Source organism: Diospyros lotus, chromosome 5 (assembly GCF_014633365.1).
Source record: "Diospyros lotus cultivar Yz01 chromosome 5, ASM1463336v1, whole genome shotgun sequence".
In the NCBI taxonomy this organism is placed as follows: domain Eukaryota; kingdom Viridiplantae; phylum Streptophyta; class Magnoliopsida; order Ericales; family Ebenaceae; genus Diospyros; species Diospyros lotus.
Genome location: NC_068342.1, coordinates 1538367 through 1548497, shown reverse-complemented (window position 1 = coordinate 1548497; position 10131 = coordinate 1538367). Strand labels below are relative to the sequence as shown.

At 36.3% G+C, this 10131-nt stretch overlaps 2 protein-coding genes across 4 annotated transcripts in view; both read right to left on the bottom strand.

The window, feature by feature from the left end:
- Positions 1-1104: 1104 nt before the first annotated feature.
- LOC127801398 (MLO-like protein 13) lies at positions 1105-6687 on the bottom strand. 3 transcript variants are annotated; one of them, XM_052336501.1, is made up of 16 exons: positions 5834-6687; positions 5665-5730; positions 5316-5450; positions 5158-5215; positions 4732-4955; positions 4203-4319; positions 3839-3899; positions 3633-3721; positions 2785-2859; positions 2602-2690; positions 2481-2530; positions 2322-2362; positions 2019-2231; positions 1881-1948; positions 1740-1800; positions 1105-1638 (listed from the first exon to the last, which is right to left on the bottom strand). In XM_052336501.1, exons 3-16 carry the CDS (start codon positions 5430-5432, stop codon positions 1417-1419), a joined length of 1485 nt encoding a protein of 494 aa, XP_052192461.1. In that variant the 5' UTR covers positions 5433-5450; positions 5665-5730; positions 5834-6687; the 3' UTR covers positions 1105-1416. The 3 variants fall into 3 exon arrangements, with proteins under 3 accessions (XP_052192461.1, XP_052192462.1, XP_052192460.1); XM_052336502.1 differs by lacking the exon at positions 5665-5730; XM_052336500.1 differs by lacking the exons at positions 5665-5730; positions 5834-6687 and having other exon boundaries at positions 5316-5633.
- Positions 6688-6818: 131 nt separating this feature from the next.
- LOC127801400 (uncharacterized) overlaps positions 6819-10131 on the bottom strand; it is a 50127-nt gene continuing 46814 nt past the window's right edge. The window contains exons 10-13 of the mRNA XM_052336503.1: positions 8853-8903; positions 8691-8759; positions 7666-7899; positions 6819-7378 (exon numbers count right to left, since the gene is read on the bottom strand). Of these exons, the coding sequence (XP_052192463.1) occupies positions 7169-7378; positions 7666-7899; positions 8691-8759; positions 8853-8903 (564 nt within the window). The 3' untranslated portion in view covers positions 6819-7168. The remainder of the gene's footprint in view (positions 7379-7665; positions 7900-8690; positions 8760-8852; positions 8904-10131) is intronic.

Sequence of the window (10131 nt, the reverse complement as noted above, 5' to 3'; positions counted from 1 at the left end):
TATTAGTTATAGTAAATGTATCGGTTGGGTTGGGTTGGGTTGAGTTAGTTTAGGTTAAAATTTTTATTAATTTTAACTCAATTCACACCAAAATTGTTAAAATAATTTGAACTAACCTACTTTAACTCAAATTAAAAAAAAAAAAACAAATCAACTCAATAGCTCGGGTTGGGTTGTTTGGGTTTTGAACAACATTATGCTTTCTCATGGAATTTGAATTTTTTGTATAGATTTAAATCTATTTATACTCAATTAATAAGAGAGAAGATAAATTTAATTTTAAAATGTTAAACTTTACAATTACTTGAATTATAAAATTTTATCATTTAAAATTTTAAATTTATTTTGTCTCTAATTTCCTAAATCTACTTGCATAAACTAAGCCTACATTAAAATTTCTAAATGGAACATTCAAATTTTGATGAGTTTGAGTTGCATCTTTTAGACGATGTTTGGGATCAAAAGTTTTGGTGGGGATAATTAAAATAAAATAAAATTAGTTATTTATTATGTTTTTGGGATTACTGTCTTTGTGCGGTTTCTCATCGCTTGTGCCCTCAATTTTGACAGAGGAGATAAATTGTAGATATAGATTTTATCTCACTGTGCAAGACAATGAATCAAACACACGAATTACTAGTGTAAATCCTAATTTATCATAACCCAACCACTTAACTTGTGTTTTGTGGGTGTTATTTACTGTGTTCTTATTCTTATATGAATATATTTTAAGTGTCTTGGAGGGTGGATCAATAGTTTTTTTTTTTTTTTTTTTTTCAATTTAGAGGAAGTAGCATTTTAGATATTTAAAAAAAATTAATAGTAAGGAATAAATTGATATGACTTTTAAAGTATAAAATATTATTTTTGTGAAAAATTTCTGTTATAAAACAACAGTTAAATTATATTTTACCAAACATTAAAAAATTTAATGAATTTCTCAATTGAATAACACCCAAATGTGATAAGTTTGTTGAATGAATTGCTTTACATCAATAGTAAAATTTTCTCCTCCACAATTTCTTACGTTATGCTAAAGATTTCTGGGATTGAAACTCTTTTAACAATTCATAATTTTTTAACTTTTTGAATGTTATGCAAGAGCGCGGAGAAGATCGTATTTAGACTAACCTTTCCTTTATTTTTTACAATTTAAATGTTCTTTTGCAGGATGATTTCACCCAATTTCTCAACCATCCTTTTCCTCATTTAGTGATAAGCCACCAACAAAGATGGATTTTTGAGACTATTGTGGGGAAAGAAGAAGAAGAAGAAGAAGAGAGCATGGCACTTCATTAACAAATGGTTAGATCATGGAACAGATTAACCATGTCTTCTTCTGTAATCTTGAAGAAGAAGAATCTTATTCTTCTGTACATGATTGCCATTGACAATCAGCAAGACAATTCAGCTGGCTTAAGGAGATGATGTTTGAGTTTGCTTAGGACAAGAAAGCTCAATCACTGATGCGGTGGTTACTTGATCAAGAGCTGTTTGTTCAATAATTCGATCGTCTTCCATTCTGACAGTCTGGGATGAGTGATTCTCCGCTCTTCCTCCCCTTCCTTCTCCTACCCATAGATGAAAAAGTTCTCGAAAGTGTTCCTTGAAGAAGCCTTCTTTGAACCCGCTACCCATCTAACAGAAAGCAACATATCAAACCTTAATCCCTCGATCATCAAAGCGCATTGAATTGAAGGAAAGATTCCTCTCTTTCTTTTCCGGGTTGGGTTTTTTACCTGAGTGACAATGGCATACAAAGGCAAGGTGCTGTAACTGCAGAGCACTTGAACAATCACCCTGCTCAAGCAAAGAAATTTAGTGAGGCTGATACTGCAAGATGAAGAATTTTATGAAAAGATTTGGAGTTCATACAGTACCCTACGATAAGCCTTGGGATGAGGAAGCCTAGTTTCTCCATAATGCACGAATGAAATCCGTATGTGGTCTGTAGAGAAGACGATTAGTTGTCAGAAGGCGCCGGTACTTATCATGGAGAACAGAGAGGGTTCGCTTACCAAGATCCAGAAGAGGAATGCGAGTTCGAATGAATTCTGGAACAGAATGAAGTGGATCAGATAAAGAACAAGCTGGGGTTTCTGAAACCAAAAATATTTATCAGAAGGGTGCACTGATTGTGCTTCATGGTCGTTTTGCTTGATTTCTTCTGCAAAATCTTCAGCTAAGCGCATAATTACAACTTCTAACTTGGCACCAACAAGAAGCAGCAGCTGCAAACAGGCTAAACTCGTGTTACTCTTTATCGATTCTTCATAATGTAAGGATTAACTTAAACTTGAAAAGGAAAGGAATTCGCTTACTACTAAGGGCAGAAAAGACATCCAGAAATATGCATGCCAGCCTGCAAATTTTGGGTTCACAGATAGGAGGGAAGATTTAGACAAGGCTTCGTGTTGTCACTCTTGTTGTTGATATGAAAATGGTGAATGGCAGAGTGAAGCGACAGGAAGGGTGAGTACCTTCGATGTTAATTAGCAGAAAGACCACGACGAAAAGCCACAAGTACCAGCTGAAGAGTAAAGTTGAAAAATTAGCCGGGTCTTAGAAGTTGGGAGCAACAGCTGAAGTGTGTTAGTTTACCTTATGCTAACTACAGTTTTGAAGTCAATCTCTAGCGTCCGCAACATGTACTCGTGAAAATCAAATTCAGGCATTGAAGGGCAATGCGCCTATATGAAAATCATAATCTGTAACTGATGCTTTCAGCAGTGTATGAAATTAATAAAAGAGATAACTGTATGGTAGTAAGTAATGGGAATGTACCTTTATGAACCCTGTTCGAAGCGCAATGTAGTCTGACTTTGAGATTGAGTTGTAGAACTGTTTGAAGAATGACATCTACAAAACAAGACTCAGAAGAATCAAAAGTGTTAGAACATAGGAAGAGCCACCGCATTGCTCGAAGATCACTTGGAAGAAACAAGTGATTAAAACACAGGAAAAGCCATCTTGTTCTATACAACTCCCCAAAAGCAAACTATGCAACTAATTGATGAACAATGTATAGGAACAATAAAAAGTCATAACAAAGATGCACTATTGTTAGTTCTGAACTATCAGGATTAACGCAACAAATCATACTTAAATTGAGTAATAGAAAGAAAATTGACTAAATGCATGCTTAGGCTAGTTAACACCAAAAAGAAAGAAAAGTTATATTTGTCAAAGCCTTTTGAGCAATCCTTAACTAGAAGTATAGGTTATTTCTGTATTCTTTGTTTTCCATCAAATTTAGTTGTTTTAACTTTTCAGCTGACAGTACTATTAATATTTGAAATATTTTTCTTTTCAAATGGTGACACGTAATTTTAAATTTAAGGGTGTTTCGCACCTAAATAACAAGGGAGTAGTAGAAACTGAATCCATCAGCTTCTTCTCTCAATTGTATGTAATACCTTATCTTGTGACAATATTTAGTAATTATCAGTGTAATTGAGTTAAAATAGGAAGATAGTTATGCAGCTGGAAAGCAATAAATTTAGGGTCATTTCACACAATCAAGTTAATAATTAGCACTCTTAAGCTACATCAAACTCAAGCTAGAATGACTACTTAGCAAAAAAAAAAATATACATACATATATATATATATATATGTATTTGCAAACTCACCATCCAACTCACAACCGCATACTTTCTCCAATGTCCATATGTGCGTTGGATGAACAGATGATGATGGCGAACGTGTGATCGTGTGTGAGCTACAAAGGATTAACTTCATTCAATTAGGTTGAAACCAGAAGGAATTTACTGGATTCCCTCATTTCTGTAAGCTGAAAGCACATTCAACATATACAAAGTTTGGAGCTTAGGTTTACCAGTGTGTGTTTCGGTTATCTCTCTTCTAATTGAATCCTCCCAGAACTTCCACTGACGTATCTGCAGGAAGGAGGAACCAAAATGCATGTCATCAGATTGATGGAAAACAATTTGTTTGATCTTCGATGGAGCAATTATGCATTCAACTTTGAAAAGAACTACAAAATTTGAGCAACAATGAAAAGAAAAGAAGTAGAAAATGGCTCTGAAATAGGCTAGATAACTGCAGCCTCAACAAACATGTGTCTGGCAGAGGGGCTTTTTAACATTGAAAGGAAAAGAGAGAATAGAAGGGACATTAGGGAAATCTGAATTTATAGACACATACAAAATGCGCTGAAGTTGAAGCAGAAAATACATTACCCTTGCCCCTCCAAGGACCATCGTCGTTGCGCAAAAAAACATGTGAACAACTGCTAATACAAAGATGAAGATGTGCAGGTGGTGCAATGCTTCTAAGGATAACAGTGGAATCTTTCCCTGAGTAGAGGAAATACATAATTATGATCAGTTGATAAAATTAGTATCTAGTTGCATGAATATAAAATTAATGCTTGTCCCTGATGGAACATAAAAAGAAAAGAAAATAGAAGAAGAAGAAGAAGAAGAAGAAGAAGAAGAAGAAGAAGAAGAAGAAGAAAGCAGTTTCAATCAGTCCTAGTTTGGAAGCCAGAAAGGCTATAAGTTACTCATATAAATATTGCCAGTGCAAGCCATCAATCTACATGCATATCTCTTAAGAGTATTGAGAAGATCACATTTATGGCTTGGAGGTGCATTTGATGGTTCTTTTTTCAATTTCATTTTCAGAAATGTTTTGACAGAAGAGAAGAGCACTACTAATTCAACTATTTCCTTGGGGGGGAAAAATGAGCTGATTACAGAGAGATACCTTGCGTGAACAATGGTCAGAACCAGTACTCCCTGCCAAAAGCCGCCTTCCATGTGTCGTGGTGTGCTGGAAATACAGTTCATGTTCATTCCCAGGGCCATGGGCAGCAGTTTTCAACTCGCATGGAAGCATGTGAGAGGCGAGATCAATAGGGATGCACATGTGGCTTATTAGGCCTTGGGAGACTGTTAATAGAAGGGAAATAAATCCCAACAGCATCAATTCTGGTAGAACAAAAGAAGAAGAAGAATAAGAAAAGGTGGATTAAGAAGAAACAATGAAATTCACTGTCTTTTAATCAATCTCTTTCTTGAAGCTTCCTCCAACTGTCTGAGGCATTGAAAGAAGTTTCAAATCCCATTGATTCATATCATCAAAGGAAAGATATAAAGAGAGAAGAAATGAAGAGGCATCAAATGCTAAAACCTTCTTTCAACTTCTGCAAGGCCTCAAATAAAGCATCCTGATTGTGTTGCTTCAAAAACTGGATGCCAAAACAAATCAAGACAGAGAGATATTAAGTTCATAAACTGTGAAGAATCAATCAGTAAACACTAAACAGAGATATGTGACTATTTTAATACCTTTCCAAGCCGGTGAAGGCCTCTCTCAACAACTAGAGAGATGAAGACAATGACACAGCAAACAACAGCAACTACCCACGTTGGAGTATACTCCAAAGAACGCGATTCTTCTGCCATTTCCAGGCAATGCTAATGCTGCAGCGTCACAGATATGGCAGCAACTTTGAAGGCAATGCCAGCCAAAATGAAGATGCAGAAGAAAGTAAAAGGAACATATACATGTATTTGTTATGCAAAAAGGGTGAGAGGTTGCCGTGAAATGGCAATTGGATGGATTATGTAAGAGCTGAGGAAAAGAACAAAATGCTCTGAAAGTAAAGAATAAAGATGAGGTAGACAAGTAACGAACAAAGTAACTGCCAGTTGGCTCCACTTTCCTCCCATCCTTTTCCTCTGCTTTTTCTCTCTCTTCTCCCTTTTTGCCATGGTTTGTAGAGATGGCAATGGAGATTAGATTCCCTAATAAATAAAGGAAAGGGGAATGACTATGAATAAGAATTCTGTGAATTAAGACTTACCAGGAGGATGAAGGGCACCCCAGCCGCCGCCAGTCAACAGAAAGCATTGTGGGTTCTGCTTTTAGGGCCATTGGGTTCAGTACCATGTCCCTCCAAGTAGGATCTTTATAAAACAAATTTTTAATGGATTATAGTTTCTCTTGCAATTTGTAAGATTATATTTTCTTTTTCTGGGTAAAAGGTGTCGTGCCGTATTTATTTTTTATTTTATTTTGTTTTTAACTTTCTCCCAAAAAATAAAATACTCTCCTGCTCTTATTAACGTCTACAAATAAAAAAAAAAATAATATCATTAAAAACTTTCTTTTTAAAAATCAACACTAGATGGTAACAATCCAATATGACCACTCTTATAACATTCCAACCATGTCGGATTTTCAAAGGCGAATTGGTGAGAGAAGGGAAAAATGAATGCTAAATGGAACTCATTATTTTCAAAATTTTAAAAAATGAAAAATGAACAACCAAACACCATTTGCTATTTTCATCGTCAAAATAGTGGAAAAAGGAAATAATAAACTAAAGGCCTACCAACGGCCCTATGATTTTGCATTTTTCACAAACTATATCGAGATTTTGTATTCACTTTTTAAGGCAAACCACTTGCAAGTCAAAGAACTGTGATTTATCAATGAGAGAGAGAGAGAGAGAGAGAGAGAGGAAAAGCAGCTTCACAGAGCATGTTTTAAACCCATCTATGCAATACTTGAAAAAGTCTATTAGCCATATCAAGGCCATCTAAAGAACCCTCTTTTTTGTGGGTACAATTGTCCGTACTTGGTTTCAGCAAAACAAGTTTCAAATCATTTCCCCCCTGCTTCTTGATCTGCATCGCGTATCAATTTGTTGAACAAACTTCCTGCAAAGAAGTGGAAAGTTCAGTTCCATTCATGTGTAGGCAACAAACTGGCTTCACTGAAACTGCAGTACTGCAGTCCATGCATGCTCTCCACAAACCACAGAGAGAGAGAGAGAGAGAGAGAGAGAGAGAGAATTAATTTAATTTACTTTTAGGAACAAAGATAACAACAGGATGTAATAATTGTACAAATGGGCAGAGGCAAAGCAAAAGGCATGCTTCTCCTTATGCTTGCCCTTGAGGGATTTGAAATATAGCAAAGACAAAACTATTTTTTCATTGGCAAAGCTAATGGTGGGAGCAGCCTCCATGCCTCTGAATCAAATGCCCATTATAGGTAGGGCCTCCCCCGGGGTATTCACTAATCTCACAAATTCTCTACGCCTCACCACTGCAAAGACGAAACTCAAATCACTTTCGAGGGCCTGCAGTCGGTCAATTATGGTAGGAGGCCGAGGCTTTACAGGTATGTAAAATCAGTTGCCGGTGTCGAATGGTGTATGCATGAACGGAGTCCTTCTGTCGAATATTAGCCGTCCCCCCCGGCCCATCCTCCCATGAAAGGTAAACGTATGCCCTGATCCACCATTCATCGGTGAGGGGTCTGAAGGTGGCACAATGCCGGCAGCTGCCAACTTCCCTGGGACTAGAGGTTTTGTGAATGCCATAATTGGTTCACGCGGATCCTGCATTGATTCCACTGGATGCATCAAGTACTTGTTGTGTTATGTAATGAGAAAAAGCAAAAGCATCGCCGGTATGATATTCAATCAACCTTTTTCCTCTTGTTACCGGTTTGAAACAATTTCAAACGTTCACTAGCAATGGAATTGACTCAGTGATGGTTAGGGTAGCAACAAAATGTTTCCAAACGTTTTCCCAGAAATTAGCCATGATTTCCCCAAGCAGTAAGAAGTGGAAGAAGGCAGAAGTGAAAAGGAAGGTTTTTGGGCCAAATAAAAAGGTGCCTTACCAATTTATGAAGCCATCCATTGGGAGCATTCTGCCGTCTCAAATCCCGTTTCATGCTGGCTGCAGTACCGGCCATCAGCTTGGGGTCTGTATAAGGAGCAGCAGGTCGGGTATGCTGACAGCTATTTGCAACATCATCTGAGTCCACAAATTCCTCCTCGCTCGAACCAAACTTGCCAGGGAAGGATGGCAATCCAGGCAAGGTCAAGCTGTCTTCTAGGAGCTCAGTTTCATGCTGAAACAAATAAAGATACGCTCACCAGTCAATTCTAGAGATGCTGACCAAATATTTGGAAAAAAAAAAAAAAATATGAAACTGTCCAAACAACAAAAACTTACAGAATTAGATAAATAAATAATACTTGCTTAGGCAGAAATCATAACATAAAAACTCAAGGCAGGTGGATAAATGAAAAGATCCATCTTGAAGACAGCTGCCCAACTCAAAAGAAATCTGCCCCAGAATATTCTATAAATAAACTAAACTTCTGTATAAGAATCTCACATGTATGGGCCAAGGACCATATCTGGGCTCCCCAAAAGCCCAATATACTGAATATTCACTCAAGTAACAATGCTATCTAGCCCGCCCCCAAGCCCCACCTCTAACACCAAAAATAAATAGCAAGAGAAATAAAGATATCCTGATAATACAAAGGTTATATTGGCATGAAATATCTACAATAACGTTGTACTGACGTGCATTCTTCAGGACATGTATGTGTTTCATATATCAACCTATTGAGTTTGTTGCATGTCCTGATATGATGCAGAGCATGACCAAAGTCTATGTAAATAACCTTCTTATGTGATGCAGTAAAAAAACATTTAAGGTCATTATATACAACCATGAAAAGGTAAGAAATACTGTTTTCAGGCCCAATATTTTGTCTCTAGATTAATATGTTAAAACTCCTGAATTATCCTCAATAGATAGTTTTTAGATAAAAACAACTTGATAATTTTACCAGCAACATAAAATAGATTAGTTCAATCTCCAACATGAAGAAAACATCCCATGCATACCTTATATTTCATTTGTATCCTTTGGAGGCTGACTTCACTCTCCATGACTTCTCGTTTTTTCTCTTCTCTCTGCACAGTTATCTTGTTAGGCAATGAGTGCAAAATTTTTTCATCACCAACTGTAATCTGAACTCAGACAGTACATTGAAAAGGAAGGATCACCTTGATTAAAGCCTCAAGTAGTGTCTTGGCTTGGTCCAGGTTGCGTCTCACCTACAGATATGAATTCGAAACAAATGAACTAGATCAGTATCAATAATGTGGGAGGACAAGTATGATGTAGAATTATTAATAATATCACAAACTGGAAAGAATAGAAGACTTAAAAACAATATATAGCTTCTATTTTATATTAATTTTTTTGTGTGATAGATGATATAGAGGATATAACCAATAGGATGAGGTAACAGGCTAACAGCATGCGCACTCCACCCATGTATGATACCAACACAGTTTAGATCCTCAAAATAATGAGGTGAACGTCTTTCTTGAACAGGAAATCATGTAATCATGCAAGATCAACAGGATATCATTCATGTTCTTGTTATAATATTCAAGCATAAATCTCTAAAATGAGAACTTGTGAAAAGTTCCACAAGAACCAAGTGCGAAGAATGAATGCAGTATCAGTGCACAACCAAAACCATGGCATGCCATGTCCAGCACAGCTACAACACCCTAAACAGCATGACAAAACTTTAAAAGATCAATTAAAGATCTACAGCCTTATCACCAGTACTTTTGCTCACAACTGTTGCTTAGTCCACTTTTCTATCACTTCGAAGTTAAAAAGAAAAACTAAAGAAATGAAATTAAGTTAGGAAGCCCATGTACATGGCAGCTACCAATAACAATACGATGCCAATCTAATTAACATGAGATATGTATTTAATATGCATGAGTGGAAATAAAAACAGAATATCTCCAATAAAACAATTTCATGATTAAAAACAGCTTATACATTTTCTACTTCTATGGGGTCGCTTCAAAAGAGAGGGGTACAAATGCAGAATTAGCTAGTACATAAGAAATAGCATTTTCCTATGGAAATTAAAGCAGAATGTTCAAAAGAAAATAGTACCACTCTCACACAAGCAAGAACACAAATACTTGATTCCAATTAAACAGGTGACACATGAGTACTTGTTAACATAATTCTCAAGCCTGAGAATAACTATAACTGGTATTGCCATATAAAAGGAATGGAATTCATATCATGAAGACCAGTAAAGTACATGCACAACTTTCTGGTTAGGGAGCAAACAGTATATATACAGAGTACAACTAATTATCAACCAAATTAATAAAGCAGAACACACAGCTTAAAAATTCAAACAGAGGAAGGAAAATTAACTAACTGGCTCCTGAGAAAGGCTCCTAATAGCCTCTCCCAGAATTTAGCCTACTCTCAGATGGCAAGAGAGAGCAAGAAGATAGTGAA